The sequence below is a fragment of the Monodelphis domestica genome, chromosome 4, assembly GCF_027887165.1.
Source record: "Monodelphis domestica isolate mMonDom1 chromosome 4, mMonDom1.pri, whole genome shotgun sequence".
Classification (NCBI taxonomy): Eukaryota; Metazoa; Chordata; class Mammalia; order Didelphimorphia; family Didelphidae; genus Monodelphis; species Monodelphis domestica.
Window position 1 is genome coordinate 37,490,590 of NC_077230.1, and position 20,834 is coordinate 37,511,423.

Below are 20,834 nucleotides of genomic sequence, written 5' to 3' on the forward strand. Positions count from 1 at the left end.
TTAAGGGCTTCAGTAAGGTCAAATTGTTAATATTCCTATATGGAAAAATGATATTTGTAACTCTCAAAATTGTTTTCACTATCATAGTAGATAGTGGAATTATTCATAGGCAGAGGTTGCTATACTAAGTAATTTAAGATGATATGTAAACTGGAAAAGCATTAATTGCTCATGAGTATGTTGAGGCAATATAATAAAAATGGCAATTGTATCTTAACTAAATACTTATTCATTGGTATAGTCATCAAACAACCAACAAAATATGTTAAATAGCTAGTAATAATAAATGAAGTAATATGAATAAATAATAAACATCCATTTTGAGGAACCAAAGATCCCTGGGACAAAAACTGGTGGGAAAACTGGAAAACAATTTGGTAGAAACTAGATGTAGACCAATACCTTACACCATATACCAAGATATAAGATCAAAATAGGTTCATGTTTTATACACAGAGTTGATTCTATAAGCAAATTAGGGGAGGGTAGAATAGATTACCTGTCTGATCTCTATTACCAAACAAAAGACAGAAGAGCATTACTGCAGGTAAAATGTATCATTTTGATTACCTCTAAAAGTTTTCATACAAACAAAATCAGCATAGCCAGGATTAGAAGGAAAGCAGAAAATTGGGGTGAAATTTTTACAAGTTTCTCTGATAAAGGCCTTGTTTCTCAAAACTATAGAGAATTGAATCAAATTTAGAATACAAGTCATTTCCCAATTGATAAATGGTCAAGCAATATGAATAAGCAGTTTTCAGATTAAAAAGTCAAAACTGTCCATAGTCATATTAAAAATACACTAAATGACTGAAAAATACAAATGTGACTTAACCACCTCACATCTCTCAGATTGTTTGACATGTCAGGAATGCAAATAACAAATGTTGAAGGCTACATAAGAAAATAGGAACATTAATGTACTGATTGTGGAGCTGTGTGAACTGACTCAACCATTCTAGAGAGCAATTTGGAACTATGCCAAAGAATTATAAAATTGTGTATATCCTTTGACCTGGCAATATCAATACTAGAATGTATCCCAAAGAAATTTAAAAAAAAAGAAAAAGAGAATTTTATTCTTACCATTATTTTTGATACTTTATTTATTATTATTTCCACAATTTATAGGCAAAAATGAACGAGGGCGCTGTACTCATATTTTCTTTGATTTAGACAAGGAGGAAAAGGAACCAAATGTTGCTATTACTGAAAATGCTGAAGGAGATGCAGCCCACAAATATGGATGGTGAGTTTCAATTTATAATTTTATAAGAATTAACTCTGTAGGGTGGATTTAAAATTATACTAAATGGGGTTAATATTGTAAGCATGAAAAGTGACCACAGAAATTCTCTTAAAACTGAAGAAATATTGCCATGACCAAACTTGCAATGAAATGGAATTGGTCCTGCAACAAAGATTCTATACTCCCAACTATTCTACTCCAAAGTGGTCTGTAATACATGGGCATCAGTCCATCATCTTATTCTTGATCATTTAGAAGGCCTTCAATAATTGCCAGAATTGGCCAGTTATAAACATATGTCCAATTATTTCCAAGTTAAATCAATAAATATTTATTAATCTAGACTCTTCCAGGCCCTGTGCTATCACATGAAGGAGATATACAGAATGGGAGAAATCATCCTTGATCTATAGAAATTAATAAAGAAATTGGTTAGGAAACAAATTACTATTTTGCATAGAAAAGAACTATACAAGATAAATGTGATATAATCTTAGATGGGGGGGTGGTCCACTTTGATTTCATTAGAAAAAAATGGGAGCCACAAAATGCTGGGAATTATCTTTAGAGATCATTGGAATTTGACTATATAATAAACCAACTCCTGAATAAAATAGGGATTCCTAGATATATGAATGTAGGAATCTACATTCAAAATATAACTATAAACTGCCCTAACATAGGTCCTTGAGAAAGGAAAAAAATACAAAATGCCTATAGATTACCAAATCATTGTAAATTTAAATTTGTGAGAATATGATATATACCTTGCTGAAAATACAATTTTGAACTCTAAAGTGGAATGCTTCCTGAGATTACATTCTGTTGTGTAGAATTGAAAGCAAAAGTGCAATCAAAAACCTAAAGGAGAACCTTATTTTCAGTTAACTTCATAGGAAGGAAAATTTAGGTATTCTGTTTCTAAGCCTCAGAGACTCATTGCTTTGTGACCCCAATTCAATCAGCACTCATGTTTTGAGAACTATTCCTTCCCTAGACTATAACAAAATTGATTTCTTTAGCAGCCTACCCCAAATATCCCAAATATATAGTGGAAATTTTCTCCCCCATCCTCTCAACCTTATTGTCTTTTCCTCAGTTTCTATGATGACACTTACCTGTTTATTGTCACCCAAAGTTTCTATAAAAAAACCAACTAGAAGTCTGTTTCTGAATTATCTTGTTTCCTGATCCAGTCCACAAATTCTCAATGGGACATTGTCTGACACCCCAGAGGAATCATTTCTTCTAGTTTCTGTAGAGCTTGGACATTTCTGAAGAATATCATAGTTGAAACAACACAGTGAAATTTGATTGGAAGAAGGTTTCTATATTTATGTATAATTTCTCCTAGACATTTTTCACCCTGTTTTCCAACTTCTGCCAAAGTCTTTTTCTTTTTCAATCTAATTTCCCATTGTCTTATTGAAGAATTGGAGGTGACCTTTTGTTGGACATGTCCTATCTAACCCAAAAGACTTGGAATATGAACCCACTAATGAACTCTATGTCTTATCATCTTTGAAGATTGCTTAAAAAGTTCAGGAAAGAACATAATCCCCAAACAGGCTAAGGAGTGATGAATTCATTCAGACACATCAGTCCTCTAAATCTTGTTTTTGTAGAGAGGTGCTGATTTGATTGGAATATTTGTAAATTGATGGTATGATGAATCACTGAAATCTATCTTTTAAGTACCACTCTTTGGTCTTCTAATAAAAATCTATAATTGTAGTTTTAGTTGCTCTGCAGTTCTGTTTTCCACACACAAAAATTGGGGAGAAAGAAAGCCTAATTAAAAAAATTAATTTCCCTTCTCAGTTCTTTTCCTAGATAGAAACTTTTTTCTGCTCAGCAATTTACAAGACACTTTAAAAACCATTTTCCCTTTCCCTTTTGAATGCCTGAACATAAGTCAAGTTGAGTTCCATTTAGAATTATTTTTAGTTAATGAATTTGTATTTTCTTGGCAAATAATGCTACTGGAACCTAAAGAAATTTTTTTTGCAAGCATGAAAGCTTAAGTTGCATTTGTACATTCAATTTATTTTCATGACTCTGTTTTATCCTAAGTACATAAATTAAATGAGGATATTTTGAACCTAGGATTGAAACTGGACGAGAACCATCTGAAGTCAAGACAGAAAGCATCATAGTCCTTGAGGCATCAGAGAAAAGGAAGAAAAATTTTACAGATTCAGTCACTTTTCAGGTATTAGATGAACCAAATACAAAGATGCAAAAACTTGAAATTCTTAATTTTTCCATAACAAGATATTAAAATAAAAATTTAATATGCTCTTTAAGAAAGTTTCCTTTCCTAGCCTGAATAATCTTAAATAGTAATATGTGAATAAATGATTTTATTGTTGCTGTTTTATGTGATTATATCAATATCTTTGGGATTTACATTCTAGCCTTTTCCTGATAGGCACTTCAAACCTCACACTGAACTCTTCTTTGTAATACAGGGAATGAATAAAGCAAAACTGACCAATACAACAACTGAATCTGATAGCTTAAGCTCCTTTCTGCAACTGTAGTCCTTATCTTGTTCTCCACCAGTGAAAACAACATATATTTCAACATCTTTTCTCCCAGACTAAGATTTTTCATTACAATCAGAGTATGTCAGTCTTTTATTGTTGCTTTAATTGGCCGTAATTTTAAAGAGCTTTCTTCTTCTGCTCACTTTATATTAGTTAATGTGGGTTTTCTCCTTCCTCTTAGAATGCTTCTTATTGTAATTTCTAAAAGGCAATAATATCTAATTATACTTACATCACATTATTTGTTCAGGTTTTCCCAGATTAATGGGAGTTTTGTACTGAGACAAGAATATGTGAGTCTTCTTACGTAGCCTTAATTTTCCTGTCTTTGATGACTTTGGTGTTTCTCTTCTTGTTTGAGTTACATTGATTTTGTTCAGATAAAATCTTTCTTAGTCATCCAAGATTGCTGTTTTCTTTTATGATGTCCATTTATATTTTTTATTATAGATGTGTCCCATAAATATATGTCTATGAGGGCTTACTCCTATTTTTTAAAATTTATTTTTAAAAGCTGTATGGATTTCCACCAATATTAAGGTTATATATTCTACTTGAATTCACTGAGGTAAATGATATACATTTTCCTCTTCAAACTCTCATTTCTGTCACACTAATTTCCAATTTTCCTACATGTCTTTCTGGAATACAAAATCCTTTCTCTCTCAATTTTCTTTTGGGTTTTATTGAACCCCTGGGCTGCTGAGTTCTTTCTTCTGGAACTTTTTTATGTGGCCTGTTCTGTGAATTTGCTTTTATTTTAAACCATTGCCAAGTAATCTTGAATAATTATTAATTTTTGTAGGTTCAATTTGAGATTTGTTAATGCTAGACCCCTTTGATCCTTCTTGTTTTTATTATTTCCATTAAGTTTATTTACCTTTAAGCAACAATCTCTTACCAACAATCCTTATATCTTTCCCTTTCCTGTTCCATTTTTGTTTGTTTGCTTCATTTCTTTATTTTTAAAAATATTTTCCATGCTTACATGATTCATTTTCTTTACCTCCCTCATTCTGGAGCTGATAAGCAATTCCTCTGGGTATTACAAGGGTTATCACTTGATACCTATTTCCATATTATTCATTTTTGCAATTGAGCAATCTTTTAAAACCAAACCCCTCAAATTATGTACCCATATGAACAAGTGATAAGTCATATGTTTTTCTTCTGCATTTCTACTCCCACAGTTCTTTCTTTTGATGTGGATAGTGTTCTTTCTCATAAGTCCCCCAGGATTATTCTGGGTCATTACATTGCTACTAGTAGCAAAGTTAATTACTTTCAATTACTTTCAATTATTCTACCTTCTGAATATAATGTTCTCTTGGTTCTTCTCATTTCACTCTACATCATTTCATGGAGGTTCTTCCAGTTCATATAGAAATACTCCAATTCATCATTCATTATAGCACAACAATATTCCATCACCATCTATACCAAAATTTGTTCAGTCATTACTCAATCAAGGGACATCCCATCATTTTCTAATTGTTTGCCACCACAATATCTTTTCTATTTCTAATGGTATCCTCAACAGACATTTTGAAATGCCCATCCTTTATCTCATAGGCTGTACTGATAAAGTCTTTGGTAGCAAGATCAAAGTAAGTATTTAATCTTCAAACTCTGTGTATATATCTATATACACATGTATATGTATATGGATATACACACTATATATATATATATTTTTTGCATATATGTATACATCATGGAAAAGGAGTGTAAAAGAATTAACTAATGCCTCCTTAAAATGTCTTTCCAATCTGATTATGTAATTGCTGAACACTAACATATAATGGGATTGGATTTTGTTGGTTGATTTTAAGCATGTTACAGTTTATTTGCTTTGGGTCTATATTGTAAGTACACTATCTAAACATTTTCTCTTTTTGAAGGAAGAAGTTGGAGATATCACAGTTATGAAAGGAGAAGGAAAAAATTATAAAACTGCAACAATATCAGGACTCTGGATCACTAGGTATATTTATAAACTTCTATTGGGAATTTAAACTAGTGGGGTTTTTTTTTAGACAAAACAGTGAAGATTTAATAATAAAATAATGATGTGCTTTTACCTCTGTGATCCATTTAATGGGTATATTTCCAAATTGGACAGTAATATTTTAAAAATAGATCAGTGTTCACTGGTATTTATCATATAGTCTTTTTCTCTTATGGACCCTAGGCAAGTCACAACTTCAGTTTGCTTTACTTCCCTCATTTATAAAACAGGAATAATAATAGCTTTCCCAGCATTCTGAGGATGATATGATATAATTGTAAAGCACTTAGCATAATGCCTGGCACATCATAAAAACTACATAAATATTAGTTATTATTATTAGCATTATTAAAATAGTGTAATAAATGAGGAATATCTGAATCATTTCTGAAAATAGATTAAAATCAGTAAATATCAGGAATAGAAAAAATCCGGAAACATCTTGAATAAACTTAGATGTAAAGCAAATAGAACAGAACAAGAGCAAAAAAAAATCATTCTGTGTGTACTTCAACTGAACATAGAAATAAATAGAAGTATGTTATAAAACTAATTTTATGATGTTTCTGATAATACAAGAATTGAAAACCTTACCTTCTTGTGCACATACAGTCAGACTTTTTACTCATATTAAAATGACATTTCATCCTGAAAAAAAGGGATTTTCTTTTTTACCCTTACCTTCTGTTCTAGAATTGATGCTCTGTATCCATTCCAAGACAGAACATTAAGAGCTAGGCAATTAGGGTTGTGATTTTCCCTGGGTAATATAACAATCATGTGTTTAAGGCCAGATTTGAACCCAAGAACACCCATCTCTAGACTTGACTCTTCACTGAAGTACCTGAGAGAATATATTTTCATGAATTTAAAGGAAAACTCTAGAGAGAAATGGATTAGCAAAAAAAAATGATAGGCAGACATTCAACTATGTCATTTTAGAGTATGTTTAACTGATTTTGCTAATATATAAATTAAATTTCAAAATAAATAACCTAAAACATTAGATTCTCAAAGTATGATGCTTGTTTCTTACGTTAGTAAGAGTGTTGAACTAAGTTTGAACTTGTCTAGATTTTTTCAAATTACCAAAATATTTTAGGGTATTCACAATCTAGTTATGGTGTCCAGTTCTGATTATATTTCTTCAGGACTTCTTAAATATTTATATTGTTTTAGTGAAGAATTCAGAGTCCTTTTCATTCATTGCTTTCTAGAGGTATAGAGCATTAAGAAGGTAAGTGTTATGTTCAAATAATTATGGCCATTCAAGAAAGATGCAAAATTATGTCTGTGTTTCATTTCCTGGAGTCACAACTTACTGCCGTGTTGTTCTTCAGTTGTGTCTTGCTCTCCATAACATCCCTTTGGTATTTTCTTTGCAAAGACATTGGAGAGGTTTGCTATTTCCTTCTTCAGCTCATTTGACAGGTGAGGAAACTAAAACAAACAGGGTTAAGTGATTTCTATCTATGACCACATAGTAAGTCTCTAATTTGACTGGATTTGAACACATAAAGATGAATCTTTCCTGGTTCCAAGCTTGGCACTCTATCTATTGTGCCACCTAACTACCACTTACTGCCATTAGTATTCTCAATTTGAGCTCTGACTACCTAGAGGAAATGGCAAAATATAACCCAGTTGTTCAGCTCTGACATGAAATAGTGATAGGAATTTCCCAAATAGTATAATAGTGAAAGGAAGGGGATACTGGGGTCCAAAGGTTTGAGAATGATGCTTTCCACTAAGGGGTCTCTCTGTTTTATAATGACTAACTTTAGTTTTGTAAAGACCTGACCATCTGAAAGAAAGGTCAGGTATTTATCTCACAGCCTTTGATTCTTTTTGCCTCTGTCCTGTAGCTCTAGGGAAAACTGAAAGGAAAATTTTGGCCATATACAGAAGCAGAAATGTACTTGATCTACTCTGTGAGACAGCTACTTATTTCCTTTTCACAAAATATGGACTTAAACAGAAGATCTGAATTCAATCCAGGATCTCTGGACCTCTGAAATTCATAATGTTGGTTTTATGCAAAACACAACAATTTCAAGACTTATGTTTGATCATGTCTGTAGGACAGATAGTCAGAGACTTAGGTTCAAGTTTGCCTTGTTGATCCCTAAAGGTCTTGCCACTTGGAAAAAAGCTGCAGGCTCTTAGGGTAGAGAGAAGGACAGCCCATCCTTTTGCAGCTCAAGAGAGAATTATTTGCCACGTGCCCCTAGAGAATCAAAGGAAAAGAACAATCTAGAAGATGTCTCTCCTTAATAGATGCGACATCCTCTCCACCTCCTCCTGTCACAGAGAGGAGAGAGGAGAGAACCAAAGGACCATGAGCTGATTCTTTGTGGAAATGAGTCACATGTGGTCCAGAGGAGGTAGGCATGGCAATGCCAAGCATGTTCCATCCCCATGATATTGCCATGACATTAACATGAGAACAGAGCTAAAGCCTCACATGTGAAATTCATTAATCACACTTGTTCTTCTTAGGTCATTTTTGAACTATGATTTGAGAAAAATCACAATTCAAGAGCACTGCCAATAACCCCCAGTTCCACCAATATTAATATGCTTGTTTCCCCAAACCCCTCCAATAATTCTCATTTTCATTTGTCATCATCTATGTTACTCTGATTGGTACAAGGTAGAAGCTCAGAATTATTTAAATTTACATTTCTCTAGTTATTAGTGATTTTGGACTATTTAAAACAAATTTCTACCCTTGAAAACTGCCCTTTTTTAATAGTCTTTATCTTTTTGACTCTGCCATTTAATTGAAAGATACCTCATGGTTCACTGAGCCCAAGGCTTATCTTTGATCAGTGTAGTGAATGAAAGGTCAGAAAAGCTAAGTGACTTGCCTACGGTAATACAACTAGCTAGTGGAAACTACAACTAGATTCTAGAACTAGAATTAGAGACCAAATATTCTTAATTCCAAGACAGTTTCATTATCAGTGGTATCAAACTATCCCTTTTGTCTCCCAGAGAACTGGAATTTGTTGTTGTGGAATTGAAAAAATTAATAGAAGAAGAAGATCTGAAAAGTACAAAAAAACTCCAAGCTATCTATGACAAGGTGAGACAGTTTGGTTCCTATATACTTCCCTCTCCCCATTAATCAAATTTTCTACTGCATATTGGTTGTGTTGACAGTAACAAAAGTGGTGGAATTCAGTCAGAAATAATGAGTATTAAAGTTATGAGTAAAAGTAGTGCCCACAATAATGCATGTGAAATAAATGCTTCCTGTTTCATTCAATCATTTTCAATCTTACTAACAACACTCCTTGGTGGTCTACCAAGACTACTGTCATAAATCATGAAAGGTGAATTTAATAAAACTCCCATGTTACTATGCCATGCCTGGTTCTATTTATCATTCCTCAGAAAATCCAGTATGGAAACCCTCTGGGAATCCCAGGTTTCTTACTAATCCACTGTTATTTCATGAATTTATTTCAAATCCTCATGTGGGATGTCTGCTTCTTGCTTCCTTCCATTCATCTCAACTATTAGCTACTCCAAAGTCTTGGCTAAGATGGGATTCAGCAACTTTCTTCCTCCTGATGAGAGATAGGGGTTTACCAAGCTTTACTATCTTCTCTGTAAATGTGCTTGTGGATCCTGATAAAATGTAAGCCTTATCATGTATATCTCCTGTTTTCATATCCTGCATTCTCTTTGTAACTACTACTTTAAAGGTATCTCTGGCTATATGCAATATTCCTGAGACATAAGTAGAAAAGAGTAAACATTTCTTGGTGTTGAGACACACTTATTCTATAATTGGAGTGGACAGTATCTAAAGCAAAGTTCAGCTGAAGCACAAGATGGATTGGTTCAGAAGTCATAAGGTTTCAATGGTAAAATGGATGAACTGAATTGAAGAACAATTTGAGAATGATTTCTCAAAGACTATTTATACTGCTTATGTCATCTATCACATCAATAAATTCTTTTGTATCCTAGGATTAAACCCAGTATCTTGCTCACATATTATCAAGGAATCTCTGTTGCTTAGTGAATAAAGGCTAAATCCAGTGGTCTCCATACTCTGACAGAAGAGATTTCTATACTATTACTAGAGTACTGTAACATAAATCTTATTAATTATATATTTATATATGTATATCTTTGTAGGCATGACTTCAGAGCTTATTCAGAGGATAAGACAATATAAGAAGACAATTCATAAATGTCATTTTTCTTTCTTTCCATACACATATTAATGTGTGTATATAATGTACATATATGCATATATGCAATTATTTATATGTGTGTATGTACCTATATCTAGGTCTATATATCTACCTCTATCTCTCTTAAGGCTAGTTTACTTTTTTCATCAAAGCTTCCCTAAAATTCTTTGGATGGCACTTCCACTGATTATGTTTTCAAACATCTCTTCTAGTCCATTCTACTAAATTATAACCTCCCTAAAGGCCAAAATGGCCATTCCCCCCTTCACATTCAGTACTACATGGAAAGAGAGGCTTCGTTTTGTAGTGTTAGGAAGGAAGACATATGTGGAAGTGCTCCTTCTAATGTTCATCTTGGATGTCTGAAGCTCACCAAGTCAGTAATATCTTAGTGCTCTGGGAAGCTCTCTGTAATTAAATGGTAGTGAAGGTGCCACTTTGCCTTGAAAAAGGCAATTCTTCACTAGGAGAACTTTTAAACTTTGGATTCTATCCCTAACCTCATTTCTATCTCTGCCTGTCTAAAACCTCCTTCCTATTCCCATCCTATCTCCACCTCAATTTCCATGCCTATCCTTATCTCATTTATGTCCCTACTCGTATCCTGATTATTATTCCCCAACAGCTATTGGCCAAAGAATCTGTGCATAATAAGTATTTGTTGAATGTATAGGATTTAAGTTGTTAATTGGAGAGTAGAGAAACCAGATAAATGGCTAGCAGGTACAAGTGAGTTATTTATGGAACAGTTGTGAAAGTTGGAGAAGAAATGGATTGAAAAATTAGAAAGTAAAAGAATCATTTTGTTTGAACAAATTTCAGACTAACAACTTAAAAGACAAACTTACAAAATGTATGAATATATCTGAAGTGAATATGGAACACCAACCTGATGATAAAGACAAAGAAATATTTTCACCAGGGCAAATCAAACAGGAACCTAATCAGACTGATCAAAAATTATCACCAGAGCAAATACAACAGAAACCCAATGAGATAAAGGATCAAATTGTTTTAGAATGGGGAAAATTAGAAGACCAACCTGAAAAGAATGAGAAAGGAGAATTATTACTAGGACAATTTAAAATAAAGCCTAAAGAGATAAAAAATGAAGATATATCACCAGGGCAATTATTAGCCCCAGGGGATTTCATTTCAGGTAAGACAGTTTTATTCTTGACTCTGCTGAAAGGAATCAATTAGTGTCAAGAAAAAAGATATCAGAGGTTATAATGTAAATGTAAGAATTGTTATTTATGTGTGTTTTTTTTTTGGTGAGAAATAGCCATAGAAAGCAAAGATATGCTTGGAATTTTCATGTATAGGTATAGAAAACAAAGTGGAGCACAAGTCTACCACAGTAAAATATGTAGCTATGCTAGGCATAGAAGAAATAATAGTGTTTATGTTGGGAACTATGGGGTGTCTCTTTTATAATGTGATTGTTAACCTCTCTCAAATCCTGGACAAATTGATAGAGATGCTTGCCATCAGGCCCCAATTTTGGTTTCTTAACAGGGAGGATGGGAGTATTGTATTCAGATGTACAGGGAATTGTGATGCCTTGGTCAATTAAAAAATTTATTACCAGTGTAATGTCCTCATTGCCTCCTTCAAGAGAGGGTACTAAGGAATTGAAGGTGGGCTAGATTTTGTTTTAATTTTGACAGGGACTGCTGATTTAAGTGGGCCAACATCAGAAGATGATGGGGCCCAGAGAAACTCAGCTATATCATTTGGGATTTGAAAAGTAAGAGGTTCCTGTATGTCTTGAGTGTCTGAAAGGAGGACCAGGAGAAAAGTTAAGTTTTCCTCTGGCAACTCTAATGAGATAGAGCCATTAGGAGAGCAATTTATCACAGCTCTCAGTTTACATAGTAAATCTCTCCCCGGAAGATTTATAGGAGATCCAGACATCAAGAGGAAAGAATACTCCACTGACAAGGTTCCCACAGATACCATCCTAGGGGAAAGCTTTGGAACCTTTAGGGTTCCAAATACCCAATACCCCCACTACATTTATTGAGCCTATGGAATTGCAATATGAATCAGGTTTGCTCCACAATACAGACCTTGAGGCTCCTGTGTCCAGAAGATAGTCATAATAAGTGTTACAAACCTTTAAAGTCATGTGAGGTTCATCACTATGAAGGGGTAGTGAATTATTGATAATAATGGTTAGTATGACATGAGGGTCTGGGAAATCAAAGGTTTTATTCCTGTGTCCCAACAACCCCCCCTCCCCACACCTTCATAATCTTTGGGTATTTCCTTGGGTTCCCCCATAAGGGGCATTAGCACCCTGATTAGTTTGGGGGGTGAGCTCCATTTAAAATATACTGTTGAGGGGTCATTTGGCTTGAGTTATCAGTTATTTGATTTAAATTTTTAGAAAAGCTATCAGTTCTAAAATTATGATTTCTAAATTTATTATTGTAATTATAATTTTTATATCTATTATTCCATTTATCATTGTTTCTAATTACTTGAAAGAAATTTCTAAAATTCGTCATTATGTGGCCCTTATTTCCAGAGAAGTTCCAGGTAAGGGATCAATAATTAGGTTCTCAGAGAGGGGCAAGTGGCATTTTTCCTGTTTATCAATTCTTTCAGTTAAAGATTTAAATTCTTTTTGGATCTTTTCTAGTAGATCATTAGTTTTTTTAATTGTTTTTCTTTATTGCATTTGAAGACATAAATGGCAGTTCTCCTTAACTCATCAATGTCCATTTCAGTCCACTTTGGGCAACTTGTTTTACAATAACCTTGGAGTACTGTGGAACAGTTGTTTACAAAATGTCTTTTTATATGTCTAATACCACTTTCTGTAGAAATATCAAGGTCGAGGTACCTACCTCCAAGTTCAATGAGCCTATCCATAAATTGGGAGGGTGTCTCATCATCAGATTGTTTCAAGCATTCAAATTTATTCCAACCATCAGGTCTTTCTGAATACTCCCTCATTGCTTTAAAAATGGTTTCCCTAGCATGTTGTAGTTGCATATGTTCATCGTGATCATTATAGTCCCAATGAGGATCTATAGGTGGCTAGTGTGGTGCATTGTGCCCTTGGGCCTTGTTAACATGAGAGATGATCTTATCCCTCTCACTTTCTGTCAGAAAGAATTGTTCAACATCCTTATAAGAAAGATCAAAATGAAAGAATATATTGGCCATCTTTTTTGTGACAAGGGTAGATTCATCTTTGTAACTGGGAACACCTCGTTTAAATTCTTTAATATCCTGCAGTGTGAAAGGTCTATGTTGTCTTAATGTTAAGACATCCCCATTTGGTGCTAATGTGGGCACTTCCCTTAAGGGGAAAAGTTATTCATAGGAATCAGTCAGTGCTTGTGGTTTTCTAGGAGGTGTCTGTATGGATACTGAGGTAGTACAAGTAGGAACCTATATGGTAAGGGGACAAGGGTTTGGGGGGGCTGGGATAAGGGAGGAAGGACAGGGCAGGAAGGGGCATCAGGAGAAGGAGCAGGAGAGGGAGTTTTAACCAAGAGTTGCTAAAAAAATGTTTTCCATCTGAGACATATGAAAAGAGTCCATCTGTATTTCAGGAGAAATTGGATTTTCCTCTCTGAGTAGTTTGTAAAATTTTGAATTAAACATTTGAATGGGATCCTCCTTTCTCCTGGATCATGTGAAAAATGTTTAATTTCCAATTGAATTTCTACTGCATGTATTTTTGTTTGTAATTCCCGATTTTCAGCCTTTTGCATCTTAATATTAATAAGTAAAAAAAAAAAAGAAAAATTCCTAGCAGCATTAGGAAAAGGAGTCATTTGGGAACCTTGATGGTTTCCAATTTGACAAAAGCCAAAAGGCTTTCTTGTATAGAAGTGATCATGTTGTTCTGTTTTTATTTTCTACAATGACATAGTGTGGTTTTATAGGATGGGTTTTTTTTTTTTTGGTTTGTTTTAGTTTTAGTTTTAGCTTATTTAGTTTTTTTTGTTTTTGTTTTAATTGGTTCTGCCTTTAGGGGGCAGAAAGGTAGTATTGCAGGTCAGCAGAAAAGGGGAAAAACAAAAACTGAGTGCTCAATATTAGCCTCTAGTGGCAGGAGTGAGGAGGTTTAAGTCAAGGATTATGGGTTGGTTTTAGGGGTGAGGACTCCTTTTATCTGGATTGGGAAGAGTTTTTTTTTCCTAAGAGGGAGTATAGGAAGCTGGGTGTGGTGTATTTTGGTTTTTGTTTTAGTGTTTGTTTTGGGGAACAGGATTTAGTTAGGAGAAGGACCAGTACCCCACTGAAAAAGGAAAATGAATCCCCCTCCACTGGACTGGGTTTTTTTTTAAACCCTCACCTTCTGTCTTGGAGTCAATACTGTGTATTGGCTCCAAGGCAGAAGAGTGGTAAGGGCTAGGCAATAGGGGTCAAGTGACTTGCCCAGGGTCACACAGCTAGGAAGTGGCTGAGGCCAGATTTGAACCTAGGACCTCCCATTTCTAGGCTTGGCTCTCAATCCACTGAGCTACCCAGCTGCCCCCTGGAATGGGGTTTTGGGGCAGGGAGTTTAAAGCTTACCAGTATTAGGAACAACAAGCATCTGGCAGCAGAAGGAATTAGCAGGAACAACCTCTGTGAGGGAGAGACCGTGCTATCTGGCTCTCCTGGTGAGCAGGTGTAGGCAATGAACCTGAGAAGGGTTTTCAGAAGGGAGAAGGGAGAAAGAAAAGGGGAGAAGTGAGGCAGAAAAACATGGCAGGAGAAGAAATCTGGTTCCTCTAGTTCTTAACCCCTTTGTGGTCTGCTAAAATTTTGTAAGATTGTTAATAATAATTAAATGAGCAGGAAAGAAAAAAAGTTTCTTTCAGTTAAGTAAGCAGAGCAAAGGAAGACAGAGACTCACACCTGCAGCACTTTACAAAAAGCACAAGCTTTGAAAAAAGAGCCCCACAGTATGTGTCTCAGCCAAATTTATTTCCTAAGCATCCTTACATAAAATGAAGACATAACTTAAAAGGATGCTCTGAATGTAGCTTGGGTGTTGCAAATTTTCTATCTGCACAGTATGTGTACTTTTAATAAATATCTCAATTCTTCATTTGAAAATAAAGTAGATGACATAATGTTGCTTTTTAAGGAAAATGGAAATTTAGGGGGCTCTCATTTATAATCTTAGAATAACAGACAAACAAAATTCCAGGAAAACCTGATAAAGAAAGTAGCCAAAGAAGCTTACTGGTTTTCATGATGTTGAAGCAGGTTTTATTTAAAAACTTAAATTGTCTCAAGTATTTCCTAAAGGATATATATCTCTGTTCAAAATATTGGAACCTAGGGTTCTCTGACAGAAGATAGAATTTTATTCAATCTGCAAATGATGCAATTTTTTGACACTACAAAAAGAGCTGCCAATAATATTTTGGTACATTTTAATCCTAACTTTGATCTATTTGGGATACTGAGACTGTAGTTGGATTGTTGGTTTAAAGTGTATACATAGCTGTATGCGCCTTTGGATATGGCTCCATACAGTTCTCCAGAATGAATGGATCAGTTCACTGTTCCACCAACAGTGTATTAGTGTTCCAATTTTGCCACATCCCCTCCAACATCTATCATTTTCCATTTTTGTCATGTTAGCTAATCTGAAAGTTATAAAGTTGTTTCTCAGGGTTTTAAATTTTGTTTCTCTCATCAGTAGTGATTTGGAGCACTTTTCCGAATGACTATGGATATTTTTAATCTCTTCCTCTGAAAACAAGCTTTATTTGTCTTAAATTGCCTTCACAGGTAGTTAATATTTTCTTGGTAGACATCCCAGATCATCATTTTTAGAAGGAAACTCAAAGATCATCTACTTTAATCCACTCATTTTGTAGGTGAGAAAAATGAGTCTCAGAGAAAACATACAGTTAACTAACTTCCCAGATACTCATTGAATCTGAATTGGTCTACTCATTGAATAATTCTTATTTGCAGATATCAGAATTGAAAAAAAAGAACAAGGAGAAGAATCTCTAGTAGAGGAAGAGATTAGCAGTGACAGACCTACAGAGGAAAAGGCTCCAAGGAGGTTTTCCTGGTTCCGGTGAGAGATGTGCTTTCTACGTATGGATGAAAAAATTCCAAGTGGACAAAATAATTATTTCTGCTGAATTGTAACTTGCTGGCTACATTGCTGTGTTTTTCCTTTATATAAATGAATCTTACTATTTATTTAAAGATTCTCAGTCATTCACATCTTTCTCAAATGTGGTCAAATTGAGTAGAGGTGTCAAACTCATAGCCTCTGAATATGGCCCCAAGAGATTGTTTTCTTTTTGAGTTTGAGATAAAGCCAACATAGAGGAAAGAGTAAAGGACGTAGAATCTGAGTATCTGGATTCGAGTTGTAGTTTTATCAATTTGACTTGTGTGATTGAAGTCAAGTACTTTCTGATCAATTGATTTCAGATTTCTCATTTATAAAATGAAGGGGTGGTACAAGTTGATATCTAGGGTTACATCCAGCATTGTCAGTGATCCTTCACTTCTTACAAGACAAATCACATACTAAATGTGGTTAATGTATTGGAGGAAGAGGTAGAGAGATGATTCTGTGTTAGACACACACATCTTTAACTTAACTGACTTCCGTATCTTGTTTTTTACATATAAGCCAGCTTAGGTTTTACCCTGTCTCTCATACAGGTGCCCACACAGACATATATCCTACAAAACCCAAAACTTCAATCTCCTTAAACATTTGACTTTTTCTTTTAGAATTGAAATTAATGAATTTTTAAAATAGTGTGCTTCTCTTTAGGCAACTTTTTGCATCAAAATAGAATGTATTTTTTTGCTTTCATAATTATTTTCTTCTCAAATTCTAGCAACATCCAAGGATACAATTGGCGAAACTTCTTTTATTTTAAAAGACATGATGAACAAATAAAGAATGTTTACAAGCAGGAAAAAACTGATCTAAAAGTAAGTTTTCATTCTGTTAAATTTGTCCCAAATATTTTATTTTCTCTAGAGTGATTTTAAATGAACTTTTTCTTTCTCTTGCTGATTTTTGTTTGAAATATATAGAAATGCTGAAGAAAAATATATGTTCTTATTTTGTATCCTGCAACTTTGCTAAAGTTATTGATTTATTTCCACTAGCTTTTTAGTTGATTCTCTAGGATTCTTTAAGTAGACCATCATATCATCATCTATAAAGAATGATAGCTTGGTATCCTCATTGCCAATTTTAATACCTTCAATTTCTTTTTCTTCTCTAATTGCTATGACTAGTTTTTCTATTACAATGTTAAATAATAGAAGTGATAATGGGCATCCTTGTTTCACTCCTGATCTTATTGGGAAGGCTTCTAGTTTATCCCCATTGAAGATGATGTTAGGAATGAGTGTTGTATTTTGTCAAAGACTTTTTCTGCATCTATTGAGATACTCATGTGATTTCTGTTGGTTTGGTTGTTGATGTGGTCAATTATGTGGACGATTTTCCTAATGTTGCATTCCTGTTATGAATCCCAGCTGGTCATAGTGAATAATCCTTATGATGACTTGCTGTAGTCTCTTTGCTAGTATTTTATATAAGATTTTTGCATCTATGTTCAGTTAAGGAGATTGGTCTAAAGTTTTCTTTCTCTGTTTTTGACCTGCCTGGCTTTGGAATCAATACCATATTTATGTCATAAAAGGAATTTGGTAGAACTCCTTCTTTGCTTATTCTGTCAAAAACAGTTTGTATATAATATAGGGATTAATTGTTCTTTAAGTGCTTGATAGAATTCACTTGTGAATTCATCTGGCACAAGGGATTTTTTTCTTGGGGTGTTCCTTGGTACCTTGTTAAATTTATTTTTCTGAGATAGGGTTATTTAAGTATTCTATTTCCTCTTTTGTTAATATAGGCATTTTATATTTTTATAAATACCCATTTCACCTAGATCATCATATTATTGTCATATAATGGGCAAAGTAGTTCTTAATAATTTTCTTAATTTCCTCTTCATTAGAGGTGAGATTGCCCTTTTCATTTTTTGATACATTTATTTCTTTTTTATCAGATTTACCAGTACTTTATCAATTTTATTTTTTTCAAAATACCATCTCCTAATCTTATTCATTAGTCCAATAGTTCTTTTACTTTCAATTTTATTAGTTTTTCCTTTAATTTTTAGGATTTCCAATTTAGTTCTTTTCTGGGGATTTTTAATTTGTTCTTTTTTCTAATTTTTTAAGTTGCAAGCCCATTTCATTATTTTCCTCCCTATTTATTTTGTTGATATAGGTTCTTAGGGATATAATTTTCCCCTGAGTATGGCTTTGGCTATATACCATAGATTTTGATATGTTGTCTCCTCATTGTCATTATCTTTAATGAAATCAGTAATTGTTTCTGTGATTTGTTTTTTGACCCACCAATTTTGAAGAACTAGATCATTTAGTTTCCAATTAATTTTAAATTTTCCTCTCCATGATCCCTTATTAATTATAATTTTTGTCACATTATGATCTGAAAAATTTGCATTTATTATTTCTGCTTTTCTGCATTTGTTTGCAATGTTTTAATGCTTTAGTACATTGTTGATCTTTGTATATGTATTATGTGCTACTGAAAAGAAGGTATATTCCTTTTTGTCCCTGTTTAGTTTTCTCCAGATATCAATTAACTCTAATTTTTCTAACATTTCATTCAGATCTTTCTTATTTTTTGATTCAATTTAACTAGTTCTGATAAGGAAAGGTTGGGTTCCCCCACTAGTGTGGTTTTACTATCTATTTCCTTCTTGAGTTCCTTTAATTTCTCCTTTAGAAATATGGATGCTATACTATTTGTTGCATAAATGTTTAGTATTGATATAACTTCATTATTTATAGTACCTTTTAGGAAGATGTAATATCCTTCTTTATCTCTTTTAATTTGATCAATTATATATAGATGATACATAATAAATCTTCTCTATCCTTTTACCTTTAATTTTTGTGTGACACCCAGCCTCAAATGTGTTTCTTGTAAACAACATATAGTATGATTCTAGTTTTTAATCCACTCTGCTCTCTGCTTCCGTTTTATGGGTGAGTTGATCCCATTCACATTCAGAGTTATGATTACTGTGTATTGCCCTCCACCTTATTCTTCCCTTTTTGATCCTGTTGTATTCCCTTTCATTCTGTTCCTCTCAACCAGTGTTTTGATTTTTATTACCCCTCCCCCACTCCCCTTTTCCTCCAACTATCTTGTTACACAAAAAATAAAGGTGTAGTAAGCTAAGTGAAAACTCTTGGGTTATAAAGATGTAAACAAGATTTGATACCACTCTAAACTTTATTTTTCTTAGCTAAGCTTTATAATTTTTTCTCTAAAGCAGACTATGTTATTTGACTATTAACTCAAAACTAATGATTATGTTATAAAAATAATCATAATGGCTAAAGCTATTAAAATCATAAAAGGGAGTAGGGTGTTTCACAGTCACAGTGGCTTGCTCTTCACTCCTTGTTATAGTCTTGCTGACCATATTCCCCTCTTACCCTAGTATCCCAGACATTCTCTGCCTACCTTTTAAGTCTCTTCTTGAAAGTTGTTTCTCTCTATCTCTTTGTTGGTTCTTTCACTCCTATATTCATTTTGTGGCATTATTTTAATATTGATTGAATGGGATTCTCATGGTGACCTTGAGCTTCTCTGTTCTACTCCACCATCTTGAGTCTGCCTAGCCTTGGGTTTTATATATATCTCAATATGTTTATGTATGTGGATGTATGTCTTTATAACCTATTCCTGCCTTAGTAAGGAAAAGATTATAAAGGTCTATTGAAAAAACATCTATTGATACTCACACATATGTATTTACACACATATATAACATGTGCAAAGAAATGTGTGACTAAACACGCATACACATGTACATATGAGAAGTTTGATGAAGGACTTCAGACCAAACCAGGCATTAGGAGGCATTTCTGACCTACCCAATTTTCTTTGTGCTCTAGCAAGTATAAAAACCTGAATTGCCTCAGATTAGGAATTCCTTTGACTCCTCCAGGATGGTCACATCTCTTAATAGATGCTGAAATAGGACTCAAAAAACTGACTAATGGAGATAGACATTTTTTCTATTTTCTTTTATTCATAAAAAACCCCAAAACAAATGGTAATAAAATACAAGATTTCATCCAAACCTAAAGTTAATAATTTCTAATATACTTAATTAATTAATTAATTAATTAAAAACTATAGTTAATTATAGTCATGATGGTCAACTTACCAAAACCTTGTGAATAAAATAGGATTTTGCCATTTACTTTATAGAAATACTACCTATCACCAGAATAGAAATAAAACTAAAATACATTTTAATATTGCCTCACCAATTTTCAACTGATATGGTAGCCTAGGTCAGAGGATTATATCATACCAGACGTGGAAGGTAGAATTTGTGATTGAGGATTCTTTGCCTTCATAACAACTCCACCAGATTCTAAAGTAGCTAAAGAATTCCCTGTACTATCTATTCTAATTTCTAGCCTTGGAGCGTAATGATGACTTCTCCCCTGCCCCCCCATGACCCAGAAAAACTCATCAGATCCTCCTACCCTTGCCCTTCCAAGCTGCCTCAGTTTCCTTTCTGGGTGGTTATTGGGTTAAGTGGCCCTTTCCCCCAGCCTAAAGCCTCCCACCCCACCTAAGAGGAAACGTGACTTGTTGGTTAAAGGTAGATTTGTGTGTATTTTACTTTGGCCAAGGAAAGTTATTGAATACACTTTTGGATGCAGTCAGTTTCCCTCTCATCTTGTCTTGCTTAGCCTCCTGGAATAGGTTGAAATATTTTAATATTAATACTATTATTACTATT

At 33.8% G+C, this 20,834-nt stretch overlaps 1 protein-coding gene across 4 annotated transcripts in view; it reads left to right on the forward strand.

Annotated features, from left to right (window-relative positions):
* The window catches only part of LOC103097891 (uncharacterized), a 36,522-nt gene that overhangs the window by 12,781 nt on the left and 2,907 nt on the right, over nucleotides 1-20,834 (forward strand). For 3 of the 4 annotated variants that reach the window (XM_007493490.2, XM_007493489.3, XM_056793291.1), the window contains 7 exons: nucleotides 1,135-1,252; nucleotides 3,359-3,464; nucleotides 5,703-5,785; nucleotides 8,807-8,897; nucleotides 10,843-11,179; nucleotides 15,961-16,069; nucleotides 16,854-16,950. In XM_007493490.2, the coding sequence (XP_007493552.1) occupies nucleotides 1,135-1,252; nucleotides 3,359-3,464; nucleotides 5,703-5,785; nucleotides 8,807-8,897; nucleotides 10,843-11,179; nucleotides 15,961-16,069; nucleotides 16,854-16,950 (941 nt within the window). The remainder of the gene's footprint in view (nucleotides 1-1,134; nucleotides 1,253-3,358; nucleotides 3,465-5,702; nucleotides 5,786-8,806; nucleotides 8,898-10,842; nucleotides 11,180-15,960; nucleotides 16,070-16,853; nucleotides 16,951-20,834) is intronic. The other variant, XM_016433391.2, reaches the window with a different exon arrangement.